This window comes from Lithobates pipiens, unplaced genomic scaffold (genome assembly GCF_037356315.1).
Source record: "Lithobates pipiens isolate NorthernLeopardFrog02 unplaced genomic scaffold, aLitPip1_a1.2 Scaffold_22, whole genome shotgun sequence".
Lineage (NCBI taxonomy): Eukaryota > Metazoa > Chordata > Amphibia > Anura > Ranidae > Lithobates > Lithobates pipiens.
In genome coordinates this window covers 46,428,337-46,448,938 of record NW_027507784.1, presented here as the reverse complement: position 1 = coordinate 46,448,938, position 20,602 = coordinate 46,428,337, and the positions used below count along the sequence as shown (strand labels likewise).

At 46.1% G+C, this 20,602-nt stretch overlaps 1 protein-coding gene across 9 annotated transcripts in view; it reads right to left on the bottom strand.

Annotated features, from left to right (window-relative positions):
* The window catches only part of LOC143923729 (uncharacterized), a 179,262-nt gene that overhangs the window by 24,568 nt on the left and 134,092 nt on the right, over positions 1-20,602 (bottom strand). For 6 of the 9 annotated variants that reach the window (XM_077447542.1, XM_077447547.1, XM_077447548.1 and 3 more), the window contains 5 exons: positions 19,463-19,753; positions 10,471-10,815; positions 7,703-7,993; positions 4,889-5,236; positions 1,868-2,158 (listed from right to left, as the gene is read on the bottom strand). In XM_077447542.1, the coding sequence (XP_077303668.1) occupies positions 1,868-2,158; positions 4,889-5,236; positions 7,703-7,993; positions 10,471-10,815; positions 19,463-19,753 (1,566 nt within the window). The remainder of the gene's footprint in view (positions 1-1,867; positions 2,159-4,888; positions 5,237-7,702; positions 7,994-10,470; positions 10,816-19,462; positions 19,754-20,602) is intronic. The other 3 variants (XM_077447546.1, XM_077447545.1, XM_077447550.1) reach the window with 3 other exon arrangements.

Below are 20,602 nucleotides of genomic sequence, written 5' to 3'. Positions count from 1 at the left end.
GCATAAGTGAAATTACACCCCAAAATGAATTCTGCTGCTTCTCCCGAGTACGGGGATACCACATGTGGGGGACTTTTTGGGAGCCTAGCTGCGTACAGGACCCTGAAAACCAAGCACTGCCTTCAGGATTTAAATATAAAACGCTACCAAAAAAAAAACTGTTAGCGATCGCAGGGATCAGGCCTGACTCTGCGAACGCTGCAGTTATGCGTTTAGTGTTTTGTAAGTGACAGTGATCAATCGATACTGCACTTGGGTGGGCTGGGCTGAGGGGCAAAACACAGGCGCTAGCAGGTATCTGGGCTGATCCCGCTAACAATGCATTTTTTTGGAACCCTAAACTGCTGGGGACGCTAGTATAGATCTGATCAGATCAGATATTGATCTGTTCAGATTCTATACCACTACGGGAGGTGTATGCTTTGCGCGTGGGTGTTAGCGGTACTGGCACTAACCTAGCTCTGCCTGGGGCGACGCTGACACTGACCCTAAAACTTAATTTATATCACCCGCCGGGTGATCAGGGGGTTAAACCTTTATTGGGTAATAAATGGCGGGTGCCCTGATGCTATAAAAAGCAAACTAACTAACCAGAGTCACCCGTAACATTTATACGGTGATCACTGGTGAAAGGGTTAACTAGGGGCAATCAGGGGGTTAAAATCTTTATTAGGTAGTATATGGGGGTCCCTGACGCTATATAAAAACCTGACGGGGAACCTAAATAACTAACTGGCTAACCAGCGTCACCGGGTGACACTTATATGGTGATCGCTGGTGAAAGGGTTAACTCTAGGGGCAATCAGGGGGTTAAAATCTTTATTAGGTAGTATATGAGGGTACCTAACGCTATAAAAACCTGGCGCTGAACATAAAAAATAACTAGCTACCTAGCGGCACCAGTGACACTAATGCAGCGATCAGAAAAACGATCGCTTAGTGACACTGGCAAAAGGGGGTGAAAGGGTTACCTGGGGGCAATCAGGGGGTTAAAACCTTTATTAGGTAGTATATGGGGGTCCCGGACGTTATATAAAAACCTGACGGGGAACCTAAATAACTAACTGGCTATCCAGCATCACCAGTGACACTTATACGGTGATCGCTGGTGAAAGGGTTAACTCTAGGGGCAATCAGGGGGTTAAACCTTTATTGGGGGGGTAGGGGGCTACCCTGGACCTAACATTAACTGCCCTGACACTTTTTACTATCACAACTGACACTAAATGTAGTGATCAGTAAATAAATGATCGCTGCAATCAGTGACACTGTGACTGGGAGGGGGGGAATCGGGGGGGGGGGGGTGATGGGGGGTAATTTGTGTGCCTATGTGTACCTATGTGTCAGTGTAGTGTTGGTGCCCCGAGAAGAATGACATCACTTCCTCCCTGCCTGCGTTTACACTACACATTCGGGGGAAGCTTCTCATTCGCCAGGAGCGATCAAGAGGGGATGGCCAGAAACCAACGGCCATCCCCTCAATCTGGATCGCTCCTGAAGCGAAACGGACCGTCGCAGCCAGCGGGAGGGGGTCCGATCGGACCCCCCACCAGCTGGAAGGCAAGCACGTACATGTACGTGCTTGTGCCTGTCGGTGCCATTGTGCCGACGTACATTTACATGCGGCGGTCCTTAAGTGGTTAAGGCATGGGTCTCCAAACTACAGCCCGGGGGCTGGATGCAGCCCTTTGCTTGCCTTTATCTGGCCTTTGGGGCACTAATCCCTCCTCTAATGTGAGACACTATTCTGCCATCTAGCTAACATCAACAATGGAGCACCATTTCTCCCACTGGCACCAATAATGGATATTATTAACTAGGATGTACTTTTGTACAAACAACATCTTATTGTGTACTCAATTATTACCTGATGAGTTCAGTATAATACTCTGAGGTTCTTTTACTGATTGATGCTCCCAGGTGACATAGACAGGAAAGCAGAGAGATCGGGGCAATGTGCACACACTGGTAACATCAAATGTTTCACCATCCGCAGACTGTGCTGGTTGGGAGTGATCCATTGGCTTGGTTTGCGATTCTTCTGCGCTCCATCTAATCTTTATGTCCGGAGGGTAGAATCTCTTCAGAGTCAGCGAACATCTCACCTCTCCGGAATCACTGAGGGAGAATCTCACCGGCTCTATCATCTGCGGAGCCACTAGACATAAATACAAGAAAGATTACCAGTTTACAGGATCACATAGACAACTGCAGTGTGTAATATAATAGTGTCTGAAGCCCAAACGCATTTATTTATTTTTTCTTTTAGTTTTGGATAAGCCAATCAAGGGTTAGAACCTCCGGCATTTGATTCTTTGTAGTTGTCTCTTTCTCTGTTTGTCCTGGTGTCTGTGATACAGGAAGTAAGCTGACTCGGATCCTCATTGGATAGATTGATAGCATGGGGAGCCATTGGCTTCCGCTGCTGTCAATCAAATACAATGACACTGGAGCAGGACTTGGGAGCGCTCCCGCACGAGTGCCCCCACGCATAGTGGCTCTCCGTGGGGGCACTCGAGAAGAGGAGGAGGCAGGAACGCCACTGGGGGTCCCCAGAAGAGGAGGATCGGGCCACTCTGTGCAAAACCCTTGCACAGATGAGGTAAGTATGACATGTTTGTTATTAAAAAAACAAAAACCTTTACAATGACTTTAAGAGGGGATTTCCTGTCACTTCTAGTTGAGTTTCTGGAAGAGTAAGTCAAGGAAAATCTTCCTAATGGAACAGCAAAAAAATCCTTTCCCCACCCAGAACTAGTTTTGGCTTTAAATATTCTTAGAATTAGAATTCAAGGTGTGGCAATTTTGAGCAATGTAGGTATGTTTGTGCCATACTTGTGGGATCCCCGTGGAAGCTGGAAATCACTGTGGTAGACACTGTTACTACAGCTGCATTGTCGCTTGCTCAGCGCTGTCCTCATTCAAGCATAAATTTCTGAAATAATGCAAAGCATTCCCTGATTGGACAAGGTAGAGAGGTAGGGAGGTGATGTCACAAACTCCACCTTTTCCAATCAGAGAACACTGTACATCCATTGAGAAAATGCAGTGTTTTCTGAATGGCTCACATGCCAAGCTAATGACCTTCTATGTTCAGTAAGCAGCAGGGAAGCCGCCATGAGACCCAAAAGCTAATGGAGATCAGTGTGGAAGCAGAGCCTACTACAGTGATTTCCAGATTACAGTCCAAATGTATTGTATGTGTAATCAAACATATATTGTGACAGTTTTGGACAATTCCCAGGATTCAGATAGCCAATTCACTTAAAAGATTACAGCATCAGGCTAAGAACCAATTATGGTGTCACTGGAAATGCTTTCTGAATTCTGTGTGAATTTTTCTCTACCACCATTATAATATTGTAAGGCCGCGTACACACGCGCGGACTGTTCGCCCAACCTTGTTCGGCAAACAGTTTCGGCAAACAGTCCGCTCAAAATTTGCATGAGCGGACTTGCCCACACACGAGCGGACTGTTTCAGCGAACTGTTTGCCAAACAGTTGGCTCAACTTTTGAAATGAACGGACTGTATATATATATACATATATGTCACATGGGTTGGTCACATGGTGACCCCGCCCCCTTACGATGTCATAGTCCCCATGTGACATCAACCCATGTGACCAACCCATGTGACATATACCATGTGACCCCGCCCCATTGTCACTATATAAGTGACCGCACAGCGCGGCTCTGGCATTCCGGCCGGAGGGAGCGACGTGTCAACATCTCCTGGAGAAGAACAAGAAGAACAAGAAGAAGAACACGAACGGAAGTCGGCGGCGACAGCGGCGACAGAAGACCGGGCCACCGCCTGTAAAAGAGCTACAAGAAGGCGCGGTGGCCCGGCAGAAGAACCGAAGGCGGCGACAGAAGACCGGGCCACCGCCTGCAAAAGAGCTACAAGAAGGCGCGGTGGCCCGGCAGAAGAACCGAAGAGGGGGACAAGACCCCCGAAGTCGGGAGAAGAGGCCGGCGGCGGGGAGGAAGAAAGCCGGACTCCTCCGCTAGTAAAAGAGCTACACAAAGATAGCGGAGGAGTCCGGCGAGAAGACCCCCGAAGACGGAAGACCCCCGGAGCTGTGCAATAAAATATTTTTTCCCCTGTGTTGTGTTTTTTTTTTGTACTTTATTTCACAGGTGAATGGGTAGGGGTACATTGTACCCCATACTCATTCACATAGGGTGGGGGGCCGGTATCCGGGGGCCCCCTTCTTAAAGGGGGCTCCCGGATTCCGATAAGCCCCCCGCCCGCAGACCCCGACAACCAACGGCCAGGGTTGTCGGGAAGAGGCCCTTGTCCTCATCAACATGGGGACAAGGTGCTTTGGGGTGGGGGGGCCGCGCGGCCCCCCCTTCCCCAAGGCACCCCCCCCATGTTGAGGGCACGCGGCCTGGTACGGCTCAGGAGGGGGGGCGCGCTCGCTCGCCCCCTTTCCTGGCCGGCCGGGTAGCGTGCTCGGACAAGGGTCTGGTGTGGACTTTGGGGGAACCCCCACGCCGATTTTTTTCGGCGTTGGGGTTCCCCTTTAAGCCCATTCCAGGCGGCGGAGCCCGCGACGTCTCCTTCGCGGGCCCCGTCTACCTGTACACGCGCTCGAAATGGGCGGACTTTCCGAGCGGGAACAGTCCGCTCATTTCGAAAGTACAGCGGACAGGCCCACACACGGGCGGACTGTTCGCTCAAACACAGTTTCAGCGGACAGTTTTTCGGAATTTCCGAAAGACTTTGTCCGTCCAACTGTCCGCTGAAACTGTCCGCTGAAAGCCCACACACGAGCGGACTGTCCGCCCAAACACTGTTCAGCGGACAAGGTTGGGCGAACAGTCCGCCCGTGTGTACGCGGCCTAAGAGCTCTTGGTTATCAGTGTGGAGAAGAACTTACCCATAATTTGTATTGGTCCTATTCTTCTCTGTATGGGTTGCTTCAGAATGGGATGCTTTACTATGCAGATGAACTCTGACCCCTGGTCTTCTGGCAGTGTCGGGGTGAACAGCAGACTGGCTGTACAGCTGTTTGTGTTATCTGATTGTCTCTGGTGTCCAGTGATTTCAGTCTTGTATTTATTGATATCAACAGCAACAAATCCGTCTGTCCTCATCTTCTTCTTATACCATTCCACAGTCAGATCCTCAGGGAAATATCCAGAGATTTTTACTTGTATTTTAGACTCGGTGTTGAGTTTTAAGTCAGACAAATTTAGCTCTTCAATGTGTGGATGCCAAGGAAGATCTAAGGAGTAATCCAAAATAATCAATCCAAACAAGGAAGATATTAAAATTGGATAAAAGCACCTTATAATGTATTTTTACAAAGGTTGCATTATGAAAATGTATATTGTTCTTTAAGGATTATGAACTTTTTCACACTCAGCAGAGCGCTCAGAGAGATTATTTAGATATCAGTTGGTCCCTCTGGTAATCGCTCAGAACGGTGGAAGTAGTAATGCTGGTGAGTGCATACCGCTATACATTTTTAATCCTTAATACAGAAATTTACCCATAACAAATTACCAAAGATAATACTGTTTAGCAAGAAACATACATTCTAGAACAAAAACCACTTCCGCCGTCTTCCAAGGCTTTCTCGGGCTCTCCCGTCTCCACGGATCGGCTTTGATGGTCTCTTTAGCTATGGTAACCCAGAAGCGATGACCTGACATTCCTTCTGGTTTACCTGGATGTCAATAGCACCATTTAAATTTTTATTTGAAAACACTGATCCTGGTGTTTTGAATGCTTTTAAGGGCAGAGGAGGGATTTGGGGCAGAAGAGAGATTTGGGGTCTTGTAGACCCCAGATCTCTCCATACAGAGTACCTGTCACATGCCTATTACTGTCACAAAGACGTTTAGATTCCTTGTGACAGCAATAAAACTGATAAAATAAAAAATAAAAGCAACAGCGTAAAAATAAAAAATAAATTGTAAGTTAAAAAAAAATTAAAAACTACTCCCGTCCCCCCGTGCTCATGCACAAAGATCCTGCACACACGCAAACATCAACTGCCCCACACATGTGAGGTATCACAGCGAAGGTCAGATCATGAGCAGTAATTCTAGCACCAGACCTCCTCTGTAAATCTAAAATGGTAACCTGTAAAGGCTTTTAAAAATTCATCTATGGATATTAAAATTTACAGTGTTATGCCCCGTACACACGAGCGGACTTTTCGACATCCAAACTCCGACGGACTGAGTCCGGCGGACTATCCGCTCGTGTGTGGGCTGCAACGGACTTTAGCTTCGCAAAAGTCTGACGGACTTTAGAAATGAAGCATGCTTCAAATTTTCCCGACGGAACTCCGCCGGACCCGGTCCCCTTCGAAAAATTTGCTCGTGTGTGTGCTACTCCGACGGACTAAAACCGACGCTAGGGCAGCTATTGGCTACTGTCTATGAACTTCCTACGTCAAATCCAGTCGTACGTCATCACGTTCGACTCCGTCGGAGTTTGGTGTGATGGTGTGTGGTCAAGTCCGTTCGGTCGAAAAGTCCGCCAGAACTCCGGCGGAACTCCGCTAGAACTCCGTCGGAAGTCTGTCAGACTTAATCCCTCTCGTGTGTACGGGGCATTAGTCATCATCATTGCACTGACATACAAAATTTTAAAGCGTGACATGTTTGCTATCTATTTACTTGGTGTAACATTGTCTTTTATAGTATAGAAAATACATTTAGTTAAAATTCAATTTTTTTTTTCAAAAAATATTGCATTTGAAAAACTGCTGCGCAAATACCATGCAACATAAAATAATTCAGAACCCACCAATTTATTCTCTAGGGCCTGTGCTTTAAAAAAAATACATATAATGATTCAGGGTTATAAATCATATTCTAGCAAAAAATACTGATTGTTACATGTAAATAAAAAGTGTCAGAAAAGGACGGGTCTGGAAGTGGATAATTATGCCACCAAAATGAGTGTGTGCTGTAAATTGCCTCCAGCATTGTTCCCGTTTCTTGTTGCTGGAGGTTGACATGTTGCTGAAGCCCAGAGCCCCTGAGCAGCAGTAAAGGTTTAGGCTGTCAGCAGATCAGCCTCTACATTTTTGACAGTGCCAAAAAATAGAGAGCAACCGAGCATGTCCAGAGCAGGGTAAGACAGTTTATTGCTGGATTTTAAGACAGTATAGGCATTTATTTTTAATGTTTTACATAGCTATATCTGCAAAAGGGGCAGCCTGAAGTGATCACTTTAGTTTTGCTGGATCCTTAGTCCTCCAAATACACACAAATACACTGAGTACTTGTAACTGAACATCCCCACTTGTAATGTGTGTTGGATTAGCCCCGTCTGTTACACACATTGGACAGAGCCAGAATCACTGAGGAGCACAACCTTGTGATTTGGGAACTTTGGACAGCTTGACAGGGTGTGTAGGAGAGATCATGTCCTAACATACTGTATTCAGAGATACAAACAGATGATGTGTGTTGGCATATTGAAGTCTTCCGACATTGACAAAGATGACATCTCTGATGTTTAACATCTTTTGGGATATTGTATTCTGACAGAATGCATTGATCAGTACCTGTTTTGCTGCAGCTGCTGATTATTGGAAAGTCCCCCCCCCCCCCCCCCCCCCCCGGGTCCCTTCAATGGAAGTCAATTATATAATATCACTATATCTCCTGTGTATGATTAACTAGAATGTACTTTTGTACAAATACCCTCTAATGCTGTACTCAATTATTACCTGATAGATTCAGTATAATACTCGGAGGTTCTTTTACTGATTGATGCTCCCAGGTGACATAGACAGGAAAGCAGAGAGATCGGGGCAATGTGCACACACTGGTAACATCAAATGTTTCACCATCCGCAGACTGTGCTGGTTGGGAGTGATCCATTAGCTTGGTTTGTGATTCTCCTGCACTCCATCTGATCTTTATGTCCGGAGGGTAGAATCTCTTCAGAGTCAGCGAACATCTCACCTCTCCGGAATCACTGAGGGAGAATCTCACCGGCTCTATCATCTGCGGAGCCACTAGACATAAATACAAGAAAGATTACCAGTTTACAGGATCACATAGACAACTGCAGTGTGTCTGAAGCCCAAACTCAATGTTTTTTTCTTTTAGTTTTGGATAAGCCAGTGAAGGGTTAGAACCTCAGGCATTTGATTTTTTGTAGTTGTCTCTTTCGCTGTTTGACCCGGAGACCATTGTCTGTGGTACAAGAAGTAATGGGAAACCCAACATTGTATAGTTCTCACTGAACAGATAGAGGTAAAGTCTTCTAATGGAGACACTAGTTCTGGTGACAGCTGTCTTTTATGCCGCATACACACAAATCAGACTTTCCGACAAAACCATGGATTTTTGTTCGAAGGTTCTTGGTTCCAACTTGTCTTGTCACACAAATGTTGGCCAACAAATACTAATGTGGGAACGCAGTGACCTAGAAGATGTACGACGAGCCGAGAAAAGGGTAGTACAATAGCCAGTGCAGCTCCTTCAGCTTGATTCCAAGCATGCGTGAACTTTGTGTGATGGACTTGTGTACACACGATTGGAAATTCTGGCAAAAGTTTAGTTGGCGGAAAATTTGAGAAACTGCTAGCCAACATTTGTTGGTGGAAAGCCCAACAACAAATATTCGGGAGCATACACATGGACTTTCAGCCAACAAGCTCACATCCAACATTTCCCATTGGAAAATCCGACCATGTGCATGCAGCATAAGGGTCACCATACACGTTACAAGCTGGCCATACAATCTTTGTACAATCAACTTTAGATTTTCCAAAACGATATTATAAGAGAACCTACCTAATGTAGCTAATTAATTGGTATCCAGTTAGACAGGCAATTTCACTACATAGTTGTGGGAAGTTCTAAATCATATGTGTGTGGGGAGCTTAAAGTGGTTATAAACCCTCAGGGTTTTTCAGCTTGATGCATTAAGGTGAAAAACCTTTTGTGCCGCAGCCCCCTCCCAGAACCCCCCATTATCTCACCTGAATCAAGCATTCCAGCGACGGGGATGGGCACAGCAGCTCCAACCAATGACTCGGATCCTCAATGGATAGATTGATAGCAGCAGGAGCCAATGGCTCCTGCTGCTGTCAATCAAATACAATGACACAGGAGCCGGCGGCAGGACCGAGTCCTGCTGTCTGTGTCAATAGACTTGGGAGCACGAGTGCCCCCATGAAAAGCAGCTCTTCGTGGGGGCGCTCGAGAAGAGGAGGAGGCAGGAGCACCACGGGGGGACCCTAGAAAAGGAGGATCGGGGCCAATCTATTCAATTGCACAGAGGAGGTAAGTATGGCATGTTTGTTATTTAAAAAAAAAAAACCTTTACAATCACTTTAAGAGGGGATTTGCCTTCATTTTGGGGGGGGGGGGGGGGGGGGTCTCCTGTCACTTCCAGTGGAGTCTCTAGAAGAGTAAGTCAAGGAAAATCTTCCTAATGGTACAGCAAAAAAACCTGACAAGGACTTTAACCATTTCCTACCCAGAACTAAAAGGGAAAAGGTTTGGCTTTAAATATTCTTAGAATTGGAATTCAAGGTGTGGCAATTTGGAGCAATGTTGGTATGTTTGTGCCATACCTGTGGGATCCCAGTGGAAGCTGGAAATCACTGTGGTAGACACTGTTACTACTACAGCTGCATTTTGCACATAGGAGGTCACTTGCTCAGCACTGACATCATTCAAGCATCTTTTTCTAAAAACAATTATAAAGTGTTCCCTGATTGGACAAGCTTGAGAGGTGGGAAGGTGATGTCACAAATGCCTACTACAGTGATTTCCAGCTTTCATGGGGACCCCACAGCTATGGTATAGTATACTGCACATACTTACCTTGGTCCAAACTGGACCAATGGAGCTATGTAAAAATTGCCATATATCAATTTAAGTTTTTAGTTCAAATGTATTTTGTGTAATCAAACATACATTGTTTCAGTTCTGGACAATTCCCAAGATTCAGGTAGCTAATTCACTGAAAAGGTTATAGCTGCAGGCTAATGCCGCGTACAAACGACCAGACTTTTCAACAGACTTGGTCCAACGGACAATGCAGCTGAGGTCTGCCGGACATTCAAACGAATGGACTTGGCCGCACACGATCACTCCATAAGTCCAACGGATTCGAACGTGATGACGTAGAATAAGGAAGTTCATAGCCAGTAGCCAATAGCTGCTCTAGCGTTGGTTTTAGTCTGTCGGACTAGCACACAGACAAACGGATTGTCCACTAAAAGCCGAGTCCGGCGGAGAAATTTGAAGCCAATCTTATTTATAGGTCCGCCGGACTTTTGGGAAGAAAAAGTCCGCTGGAACTCACATGCGATTGAATTGTACGACGGACTCTGGTCCGCTGCAAAGTCTGATCGTGTGTACGCGGCATTGGAATCAATTCTCTTGTCACTGGAAATGCTTTCTGAATTCTGTGTGAACTTTTCTCTTCCGCGATTATAATATCCTAAACTGTTGGTTGTCAGTGTGGAGAACTTACCTGTAATTTGTAGGGGTCCTATTCTTCTCTGTATGTCCTGCTCCAGACTTGGATGCTGCACTCTGCAGATGAACTCTGACCTCTGATCTTCTGGCAGTGTCGGGGTGAACAGCAGACTGGCTGTACAGCTGTTTGTGTTATCTGACTGTCTCTGGTGTCCAGTGATTTCAGTCTTGTATTTATTATCAACAGCAACAAATCTGTCTGTCCCCATCTCCTTCTTATTCCATTCCACAGTCAGATCCTCAGGGAAATATCCAGAGATTTTTACTTGTATTTTAGACTCGGTGTTGAGTTTTAAGTCAGACAAATTTAGCTCTTCAATGTGTGGATGCCAAGGAAGATCTAAGGAGTAATCCAAAATAATCAATCCAAACAAGGAAGATATTAAAATTGGATACAAGCACATTATAATGGGATTTTTATATACAGCTTACCTGTAAAATCCTTTTCTTGAGAGTACATCACGGGACACAGGAGCTTCATTACATAGTGGGTTATATAGGCACCTCTGGTGATTGGACACTGGTTGACCCTAATTAAAGAGAATTCCTCCCTTATATAACCCCTCCCATCTGGGAGGCACCTCAGTTTTGTAGCAAAGCAATAAGAAACCACGTAAAACCCAAGAGGGGCGGGAGCCCTGTGTCCCGTGATGTACTCTCAAGAAAAGGATTTTACAGGTAAGCTGTATATAAAAATCCCATTTTCTTGATCATACATCACGGGACACAGGAGCTTCATTACATAGTGGGATGTCCCAAAGCAATGCTCAGGTTGAGGGGAGGGAGACACAGAACATAAATATAGACCGCCAGGGACCCGAGGACCTAAACTGCAGCCTGCAGTACACTGCGCCCGAAGGCAATATCCTCTTGCCCTCTGACATCCACCTGATAGAATCTGGTGAATGTGTGGACTGATGACCAAGTCGCAGCCTTACAGATCTGAGCCAAGGAGGCCTGGTGATGCACTGCCCAAGAGGCACTGACAGCCCTAGTAGAGTGCGCTTTCACCTGAAAAGGAGGAATCTTCCCCTTTAAGCTACAGGCCTGAGAAATAACTTGTCTGATCCACCTTAAGAGAGTGGACTTTGACGCTGCCTGACCCCTTCTAGGGCCTTCCGGCAGAATAAATAAACAGTCAGTTTTCCTTATCTGAGCAGTTGCTTGAAGATAAAGACTGATTGCTCTAACCACATCTAAAGTGTGTAAAGATTCTTCCTCTATGGACTGAGGATTTGGAAAAAAGGATGGTAGGATTATATCCTGATTCAGAAGGAAACCCGAAACCACCTTAGGTAGAAAGGACCCGTTGGGACGCATAACCACCCGGTCCTTGTGGATAATTAAATACGGCTCTTTACTGGAAAGAGCTGCCAATTCTGATACTCTTCTAGCCGTGGATATGGCTACTAAGAAGACCAGCTTTCTAGTCAAGAGAACTAAAGAAGCCAGATGCAAAGGTTCAAATGGTTGGCCCTGTAAGGCCGAGAGAACCAAATTCAGATCCCATGGGCATACCGGAGGTTTAACTGGCGGTTTTATCCGCATAGCCCCCTGGATAAAAGCCCGTACTAGGGAGTGTGATGCAAGAGGTTTTTGAAAAAATACCGACAGAGCCGAAATCTGCACCTTGATGGTGCTTATGGCCAAATTCATTTCTAGGCCTGACTGGAGAAAGGCCAAGATTCTGTTAATGACATACTTTCTAGGATGCCATCTCCTGAGTTCACACCAGGAAACATATGTCCTCCAGATCTTGTAATAGATACGCCTGGAGGCCGGCTTTCTGGCATTGACCAGAGTAGAAAGGACTGGCCCCGAAAGGCCACGGTCTCTCAGAATGTGGGTCTCAGCAGCCAGACCATCAAATTCAGACTGCGTAAAGCAGGATGGTAGATTGGACCCTGTGAGAGTAGATCTGGCCGGAGAGGGAGGGTCCATGGCCTGCCCACTGCCAACTTCATGATTTCTGCAAACCATGGTCGCCTGGGCCAAGCTGAGGCCACCAAAAGGACCGACTTCGACTCCCTCTTGACCCTTCCCAGGAACTGCGATAGCAGCGGGCTCGGGGGAAAGGCATAGATCAGATTGTACTGATCCCAGGGAACCGTCAGAGCATCTGACCCCTGGGCAAGCGCATCTCTTGTCCTTGACACAAACTTGTCCAGTTTCCTGTTGAATCTGGACGCAAACAGATCCACGTCTGGAGTGCCCCACTTGTGACATATGTTCCGAAACACGTCGGGGTGCAGAGCCCACTCTCCTGGGCATAACTGCTGGCGGCTGAGAAAATCTGCCTGCCAATTCTCCACTCCTGGGATGAAGACTGCAGAAAGACACGGAACATGCTCTTCTGCCCAGACAAGTATGCGATTCACCTCCTTTTGGGCCACCAGACTTCTGGTACCGCCCTGATGATTGATGTAAGCCACTGCGGTGGCATTGTCGGACTGAATCCGAACCGGGGAACCTCGCAGTCTGTAAGACCACTCTATGAGTGCCATGTAAACTGCCCGAATCTCCAAGATATTTATGGGCAGCAGACTTTCGGTCGCAGACCATTTCCCCTGCGAGCACGTTCCCTCCAATACGGCTCCCCAGCCTGTCAGGCTGGCATCCGTTGTGACAATCTTCCATGAGAGAGGAAGAAAAGTTTTGCCTTTCAGCAAATTCCTGGTTTGTAACCACCAGACAAGACTTTTGCGTGTCCCGGGGGATAAACGCATAGGAAGATCCAGGGATTGGGCCTTCCTGTTCCAAACTGCAAGGATGCATCTTTGCAGAGGCCTTGAGTGGAACTGGGCGAATGGGACGGCCTCGAATGAGGCGACCATCTTTCCCAATAGTCTGATACATAACCGAATGGAGGAAGATCTTCTGCCCAGAATCAGGCGCACCAGATCTCCAATGGCCAAGGCCTTTGGCCTTGGAAGAAACACCCTGCCCTGAGCGGTGTCGATAATCAAACCCAGGTAATCCAACCTGGTGGTCGGTTGCAAGGACGACTTTTCTAGGTTTATAATCCAACCTAGGCGCTCTAGATGTTCTAGCGTCCTGGTGACGCTGCGACTTAGGCACGCTGCAGTTCTCTCTACGAGAAGCAAGTCGTCTAGGTAAGCCATGACGGCTATGCCCTGAACTCTTAAGATTGCTAAGAGAGGGTCCAGAATCTTCGTGAAGACTCGAGGGGCCGTAGCCAGCCCGAACGGCAAGGCCACAAATTGAAAATGGCGCCGCTCTACCGCGAACCTTAGAAACTTCTGGTGTGCGGGAAATATTGGCACATGGAGATATGCATCCTTGATATCTATTGATGCCATGAATTCTCCCCCTTGCAGGGAGGAGACCACAGTGCGCATTGACTGCATCCGGAAGGTCTGGATGTGTAAAAACCGGTTTAGGTCTCTCAGATCCAGGATAGGTCTGACACTTCCGTTTGGCTTTGGAACGGTGAAGAGATTTGAATAAAAACCTGAACCCTGATCTTTCGGGCTCACTTCTACTATCACACCCTGGGATAGTAACTGATCTAAGGCCAGAAATAGCGGTTTCTGCTTTACTGGATCCTTGGGGATCCTTGACCTTAGAAAACGAGAAGGTGGAATCTCCTGAAACTCTAGCCTGTAGCCCAGAGATACTGAAGAGATCACCCACTTGTCCTGAATCTCTTCCCGCCAGGCGCCTGCAAACTGCAGGAGCCTTCCCCCCACTCTGCCGAGCGGGGGCGCCCCTTCACAAGGAGGTCTTGGGGGTCTGCTTGGCTTTCGCCCCCAAGTCTTTTTCTGTCCCTGGGCTTGGCCCTGAGGCTTTCTAGCAGAGGAGGGCTGGGAAGGCCGTCGCCACTGTTTAGAGCTTGATGCTTCGGGAGAGAGAGCACGCCTAAATGAAGGACGTTTGCTCTTTTTGACTGGAAGGAGAGTAGACTTACCTGAAATATTTTGGACGAATTTATCTAATTCTTCTCCAAACAAACGCTCCCCTTTAAACGGGAACCCAGTCAAATGCTTTTTGCATGACATCTCAGCAGCCCAATTTTTTAGCCATAGGGTCCTTCGCATGTTAACCAACATGAGGGACAAGCGCGATGCTTGTTGGACAGAATCCAAAATCGCATCAATTATGAAACACAAGATGTGAGGCATCTCTGCATAATTCTCTACTTCCTCACTGGGAAGGAGTCCAAACATCTGTTTAACCTGTTCCTTGAGGAACTGACACAAACCCACGGCTGCGACTGTAGGTTGCACCACAGCGCCGGCCATGGAAAAGGAGGCTTTTAATAAGGTTTCCAGCCTTTTGTCAGCTGGATCCTTAAATACCTGCGCATTATCCAAAGGACAAGTTAGGTTTTTATTCACACAAGAAACAGCCGCATCGACAGATGGGACCCCCCACTTCTTGGCGAAACTTTCCTCCACAGGATAATGCATAGAAAACCATTTAGGAGGAGTAAACAGTTTATCGGGATGTCCCCAATCCTCATACATAAATTTATCCATTAAAGGATGAATTGGGAAGGAACAAGCAGTCTGTGGGGCTTTCCTGACTCCCAGGGAAGAGACAGAGGATGTAGCGACTTCAGCAGCAGGCATTCTGAACGTGGTACGCACCAATTCAGCATAATACTGCACCTGCTTTCTCAGTGCCTGGGAGGAGGGGACTATCTCCTCTTCCTCTGACTCATCCGACTGCTCATGATCCCTATCCAAAGATAGGGATCCCTCCTCATTTTCAGAACAACTATCTGAGAGAGGGATTTCAGCAGAGGGAGGGGATCTACCCCTTTCCCTGCTATCTTTTAGGGAAGCAGAAATAAAATTCATGATCCTCCCTTCAAAACCCTCCAATGTAGCCCTAAGGGAGTCCTCAGTGACATAGACCGGGGCTGCGACATTAGGAGAGGCTGCAAAGCCTGAAAGGGGCACCGACTCGTCTTGAGAGGCAGGCTCCAGTCTTGCAGAGGGGGATGGTAATTTACAGGCACTTTTGGAACCCCTGGACCTAGGCGGTGACTTGCCAGTGACTTGCCAGTGCTCTTATTACCTCCCCCTGAGACCCTCTTACGAGGAGACATAGTACTAAGCTACAAAGCAGAGGTACTAGTACAAATGCGATCACTGTTGCGCTTAAAGTCTCACAATAAATCAATATATGCTTAAACTGCACAACCTGATGCTGAGTAGGTGTCTTAAGGTTTGCCTGGATCCAATCCCCATGGATGCTTACAGCCCACAGCTCCTGTGTCTCCAGTTACAGTCCCCTGACGCTCTGGGCTTTTTAAAACTGCCGCCTGGCGCCTGCGCAGTACAGCGCCGTGCACACTAACGTGCACGGCTCGCAACCACACCCCCCCTCCTCCATTAGGCCGGGAGCGCGCCCGGCGCGCGTGCACGAGGACCGCGGAATCCGGGGGGGGGGGGGGGGAAGGAGAACCCAAAGGGAGAAACGTGGGACCCCTGACCTGCGTGGGACCCCTTTTTACCTTTAACTGTGGCAGGAACTGTAAAGGAGACGTGAGTAGCTGGAGAACCAGGCATTCACTGAGCGTGTTTGTATTGGAAGGCATGTAAGTATGCATCAGGCTGCTCTTACTCCCTCTAGTGGTGGAAACCAGGTAAGACATACAACTACTCACAATGAAGAAATCCATTCATATATTTAAATATATAGGATGACTTCCCTTACCTGTCCCCGCCGCAGGAATTGCTGATATCAGACCAATTCCAGCCTTCACCCATCACGGCGGGTATTGTTAGCCAACCTTCAGGTATATCTGGGGCTCTTACGAAAAGATCCTCCCACCTGGGCCATGTAGAAAGCTCTGCCAGAAACTTACGGGCGCTCTGAGTAAACAGTACCCCAAGTCTGGTTTTCCCAGAGCCCAGTCTTCCAATGGAGAGGACTTACAGGCAGAACCTCGTTTCTTCGGCAGACGAGGCCCGGGTACCATACCATCATGGGAGTCAAATATCGGCCCGAGGTATGGATCCGGTTTGTTGTAGCCCTTCGGCCCTTGCAGGGACCTGCATAGAGCTAAAGTTTTACGTGACCATCAACCAGACACTGGCGAAAAAACTGAGGTGCCTCCCAGATGGGAGGGGTTATATAGGGGAGGAATCCTCTTTAATTAGGGTCAACCAGTGTCCAATCACCAGAGGTGCCTATATAACCCACTATGTAATGAAGCTCCTGTGTCCCGTGATGTATGATGAAGAAAATATATTTTACAAAGGTTGCATTAGGAAAATGTATATTGTTCTTTAAGGATTATGATTTGTTTTCACACTCAGCAGATCGCTCAGAGAGATTATTTAGATATCAGTTGGTCCCTCTGGTAATCGCTCAGAATGGTGGAAGTAGTAATGCTGGTGAGTGCATACACTCACGCTATAAACTCGAAATTCTCTTTAGCAAGGAACATACATTCCAGAACAATGACTACTTCCGCGGCTTTCTTTGGCTCTCCCGTCTCACCAGGACATCTTTGAGCATCTCTTGGCTATGGTAACCCAGAAGCGATGACCTGACATCACTTCTGGTTTACCTGGATGTCAACAGCGCCATTTACATTTTTTTTTAATTCAAAAACACAGATCCTGGTGTTTTAAATCCTTTTGGGCAGAGGAGGGATTTGGGGGTCTTATAGACCCCAGATCTCGAGTACCTGTCACATGCCTATTACTGCCACAAAGATGTTTAGATTCCTTGTGACAGCAATAAAACTGATAAAAAATAAAAGCAATGTAAAAATAAAAAATAAACTAATATTAAAAAAATAAAAATAAATGTAAACTACCCTCATCCCCCCGTGCTCATGCACACACGCAAACATCAACTGCCCCACACATGTGAGGTATCAAAGGGAAGGTCAGATCATGAGCAGTAATTCTAGCACCAGACCTCCTCTGTAAATCTAAAATGGTAACCTGTAAAGGCTTTTAAAGCGTCACCTATGGATATTAAAATGTAGTCATCATTGCACTGACATGCGCAAATTTAAAGGGTGACGTGTTTGCTATCTTTTTACTCGGCGTAACATTGTCTTTTACAGTTTAGAAAAAAAATTGTGTTATGTTCTTTTTTTGCATGAAAATTCAAATTTTTATTTTTTCAAAAAATATTGTATTTGAAAAACCTCTGCACAAATACCGTGCGACATAAAAAAATAGCAATCAGGAATAGAAAGTGTCACTTGCACACCAGGATCTCCAAAATTGGGTCCAAAATTTGAATCACATAGTATAAAAAAAATAAACTGAAGCGACGTTTCGGAGCCAGGCAGGACCCCTTCATCAGGCATATGACCCAGATATGTATGTCGTCACATGCCAGATGAGGGGGTCCTGCGTGGCTCCGAAACATTGCTTCTATTTATTTTTTTGATACTATGTAATCAAAATTTTGGATCTAATTTTGGGGATCCTGCTGTGCTGGTGACACTTCCTTCTCATGATTGCAGTCGGTTCCAGCTGTTGGTCATTTTAGCACCCAATTTAAGATAAAGACATTTGTGCAGGTACGTATGCGTTGGGGGTATTGCATTGGAGATAAAAAAATTGCAAAACCCACCAATGTATTCTCTAGGGCCTGTGCTTTAAAAAAATACATATAATTTTTCAGGATTCTAAATCATAGTCTAGCAAAAAATACTGATTGTTACATGTAAACAAAAAAGTTTCAGAAATGGACTGGTCTGGAAGTGTATAATTATGCCACCAAAATGAGTGTGCGCTGTAAAATGCCTCAAGCATTGTTTCTGTTTCTTGTTGCTGGAGGTTGGCATGTTGCTGAAGCCCAGAGCCCCTGAGCAGCAGTAAATTTTTAGGCTGTCAGCAGAACAGCCTCTACATTTTTGACAGTGCCAAAAAATAGAAAGCGACCAAGCATGTCCAGAGCAGACTAAGACAGTTTATTACTGGATTTTAAGAAAGTATAGGCATTTATTTTTAATGTTTTACATAGCTATATCTGCAAGGGGCCAGCCTGAAGTGATCACTTTAGTTTTGCTGGATCCTTAGTCCTCCAAATACACACAAACACACTGAGTACTTGTAACTAAACATCCCCACTTGTAATGTGTGTTGGATTAGCCCCGTCTGTTACACACATTGGGCAGAGCCAGAATCACTGAGGAGCACAACCTTGTGATTTGGGAACTTTGATGGACAGCTTGACAGGGTGTGTAGGAGAGATCAAGTCCTAACATGCTGTATTCAGAGATACAAACAGATGATGTGTGTTGACATATTGAAGTCTTCCGACATTGACAAAGATGACATCTCTGATGTTTAACATCTTTTCTACCATTCTGCTAATGGGAAATTTTTTGCCAGTCACAAAAGTGAGAAAAAGACTCAGGACTCCGCTTTGCCAAGCATATCCCAGCTACCGCCTGTCTCATCTATGGAAGGAACTTGTGTTGCTAAAATAGGAATAAAGATGGACAGCAGTGCAGAGAATACACGATTGGTGCACTTTTTCATTCTTTTAATATCTAAAACAGTGGCTGATGTAAAGAGTGTTATAATACATATATCATCTTTCACACTATGACAATACCGCCCTCTGACACAGACAGAAGCTGTTCTAATGCTGTGTTTGCTCATATGAAGAGCTTTGTATTTGTAAGATTTTTCCCATAATTCTGCTACTAAATCTGGCCAATCACGATTCATTATTTTTTTTTGTTCAGCCTAGTAGATGAATGAAAAAAAACAAAACAAAAAACAGATCCCGTCATGCACACAGACGAGGTGGATAGAGGAATATCCCCTGCTGGGATATTGTATTCTGATAGTGGGACCTACCTATGTCAGAATGCATTGATCAGTGACTGCACCTGTTTTGCTGCAGCTGCTGATTATTGGAAAGTCCCCCCCGGTCCCTTCAATGGAAGTCAATTATATAATATCACTATATCACCTGTGTATTATTAACTAGAATGTACTTTTGTACAAACACCCTCTAATGCTCTACTCAATTATTACCTGATGGATTCAGTATAATACTCTGAGGTTCTGTTACTGATTGATGCTCCCAGGTCACATAGACAGGAAAGCAGAGAGATCGGGGCAATGTGCACACACTTGTAACATCAAATGTTTCACCATCCGCAGACTGTGCTGGTTGGGAGTGATCCATTAGCTTGGCTTGTGATTCTCCTGCGCTCCATCTGATCTTTATGTCCGGAGGGTAGAATCTCTTCAGAGTCAGCGAACATCTCACCTCTCCGGAATCACTGAGGGAGAATCTCACCGGCTCTATCATCTGCGGAGCCACTAGACATAAATACAAGAAAGATTACCAGTTTCCAGGGTCACATAGATCAGTGATCATCAACTCCTGATATTTGTATTTTCTGCTCAGTGATTGCAGTATTCTACTCTGCATCTCCCCAAGGTAATACATAAAACCTGGCCTGTTAGTAGGCCCTGAGGATGGGGTTAATGACCACTGGCATAGATAACTGCAGTGTGTAATACAATGTGTCTGAAAACCAAACTCATTTTTTTTTCTTTTAGTTTTGGATAAGCCAGTGAAGGGTTAGAACCTCAGGCACTTGATTTTTTTGTAGTTGTCTCTTTCTCTGTTTGACCCGGTGACCATTGTCTGTGGTACAAGAAGTAATGGGAAACCCAACATTGTATAGTTCTCACTTAATGTGATTGTAGCCGTATTAGTGCAATTGTGACAGAGAAAATTGAGTACTGTCCCTGATACTTTTTTTATTTGCACTAACATACAATTTTCTATAGTTCTCACTGAAATAGATACAGAGATGAAGTCTTCCAATGGAGACACTTGTTCTGGTGACAGCTGTCTAAGGCCGCCTACACACGGGCGGACTGTTCGCCCAACTTTGTCCGCTGAACAGTGTTTGGGCGGACAGTCCGCTCGTGTGTGGGCTTTCAGCGGACAGTTTCAGCGGACAGTTGGACGGACAAGGTTTTTCGGAAATTCCGTAAAACTGTCCGCTGAAACCTTGTTTCAGCGAACAGTCCGCTCGTGTGTAGGCTTGTTCGTCAAACAAAGTTGCGCGCATGCTCAGAAAGGATTTTCACGCCGAAAGCTATAATGCAGTGTATAGGACGTCGTATTTTTCGTCCCGTCGTACGTGCCGTTCACGT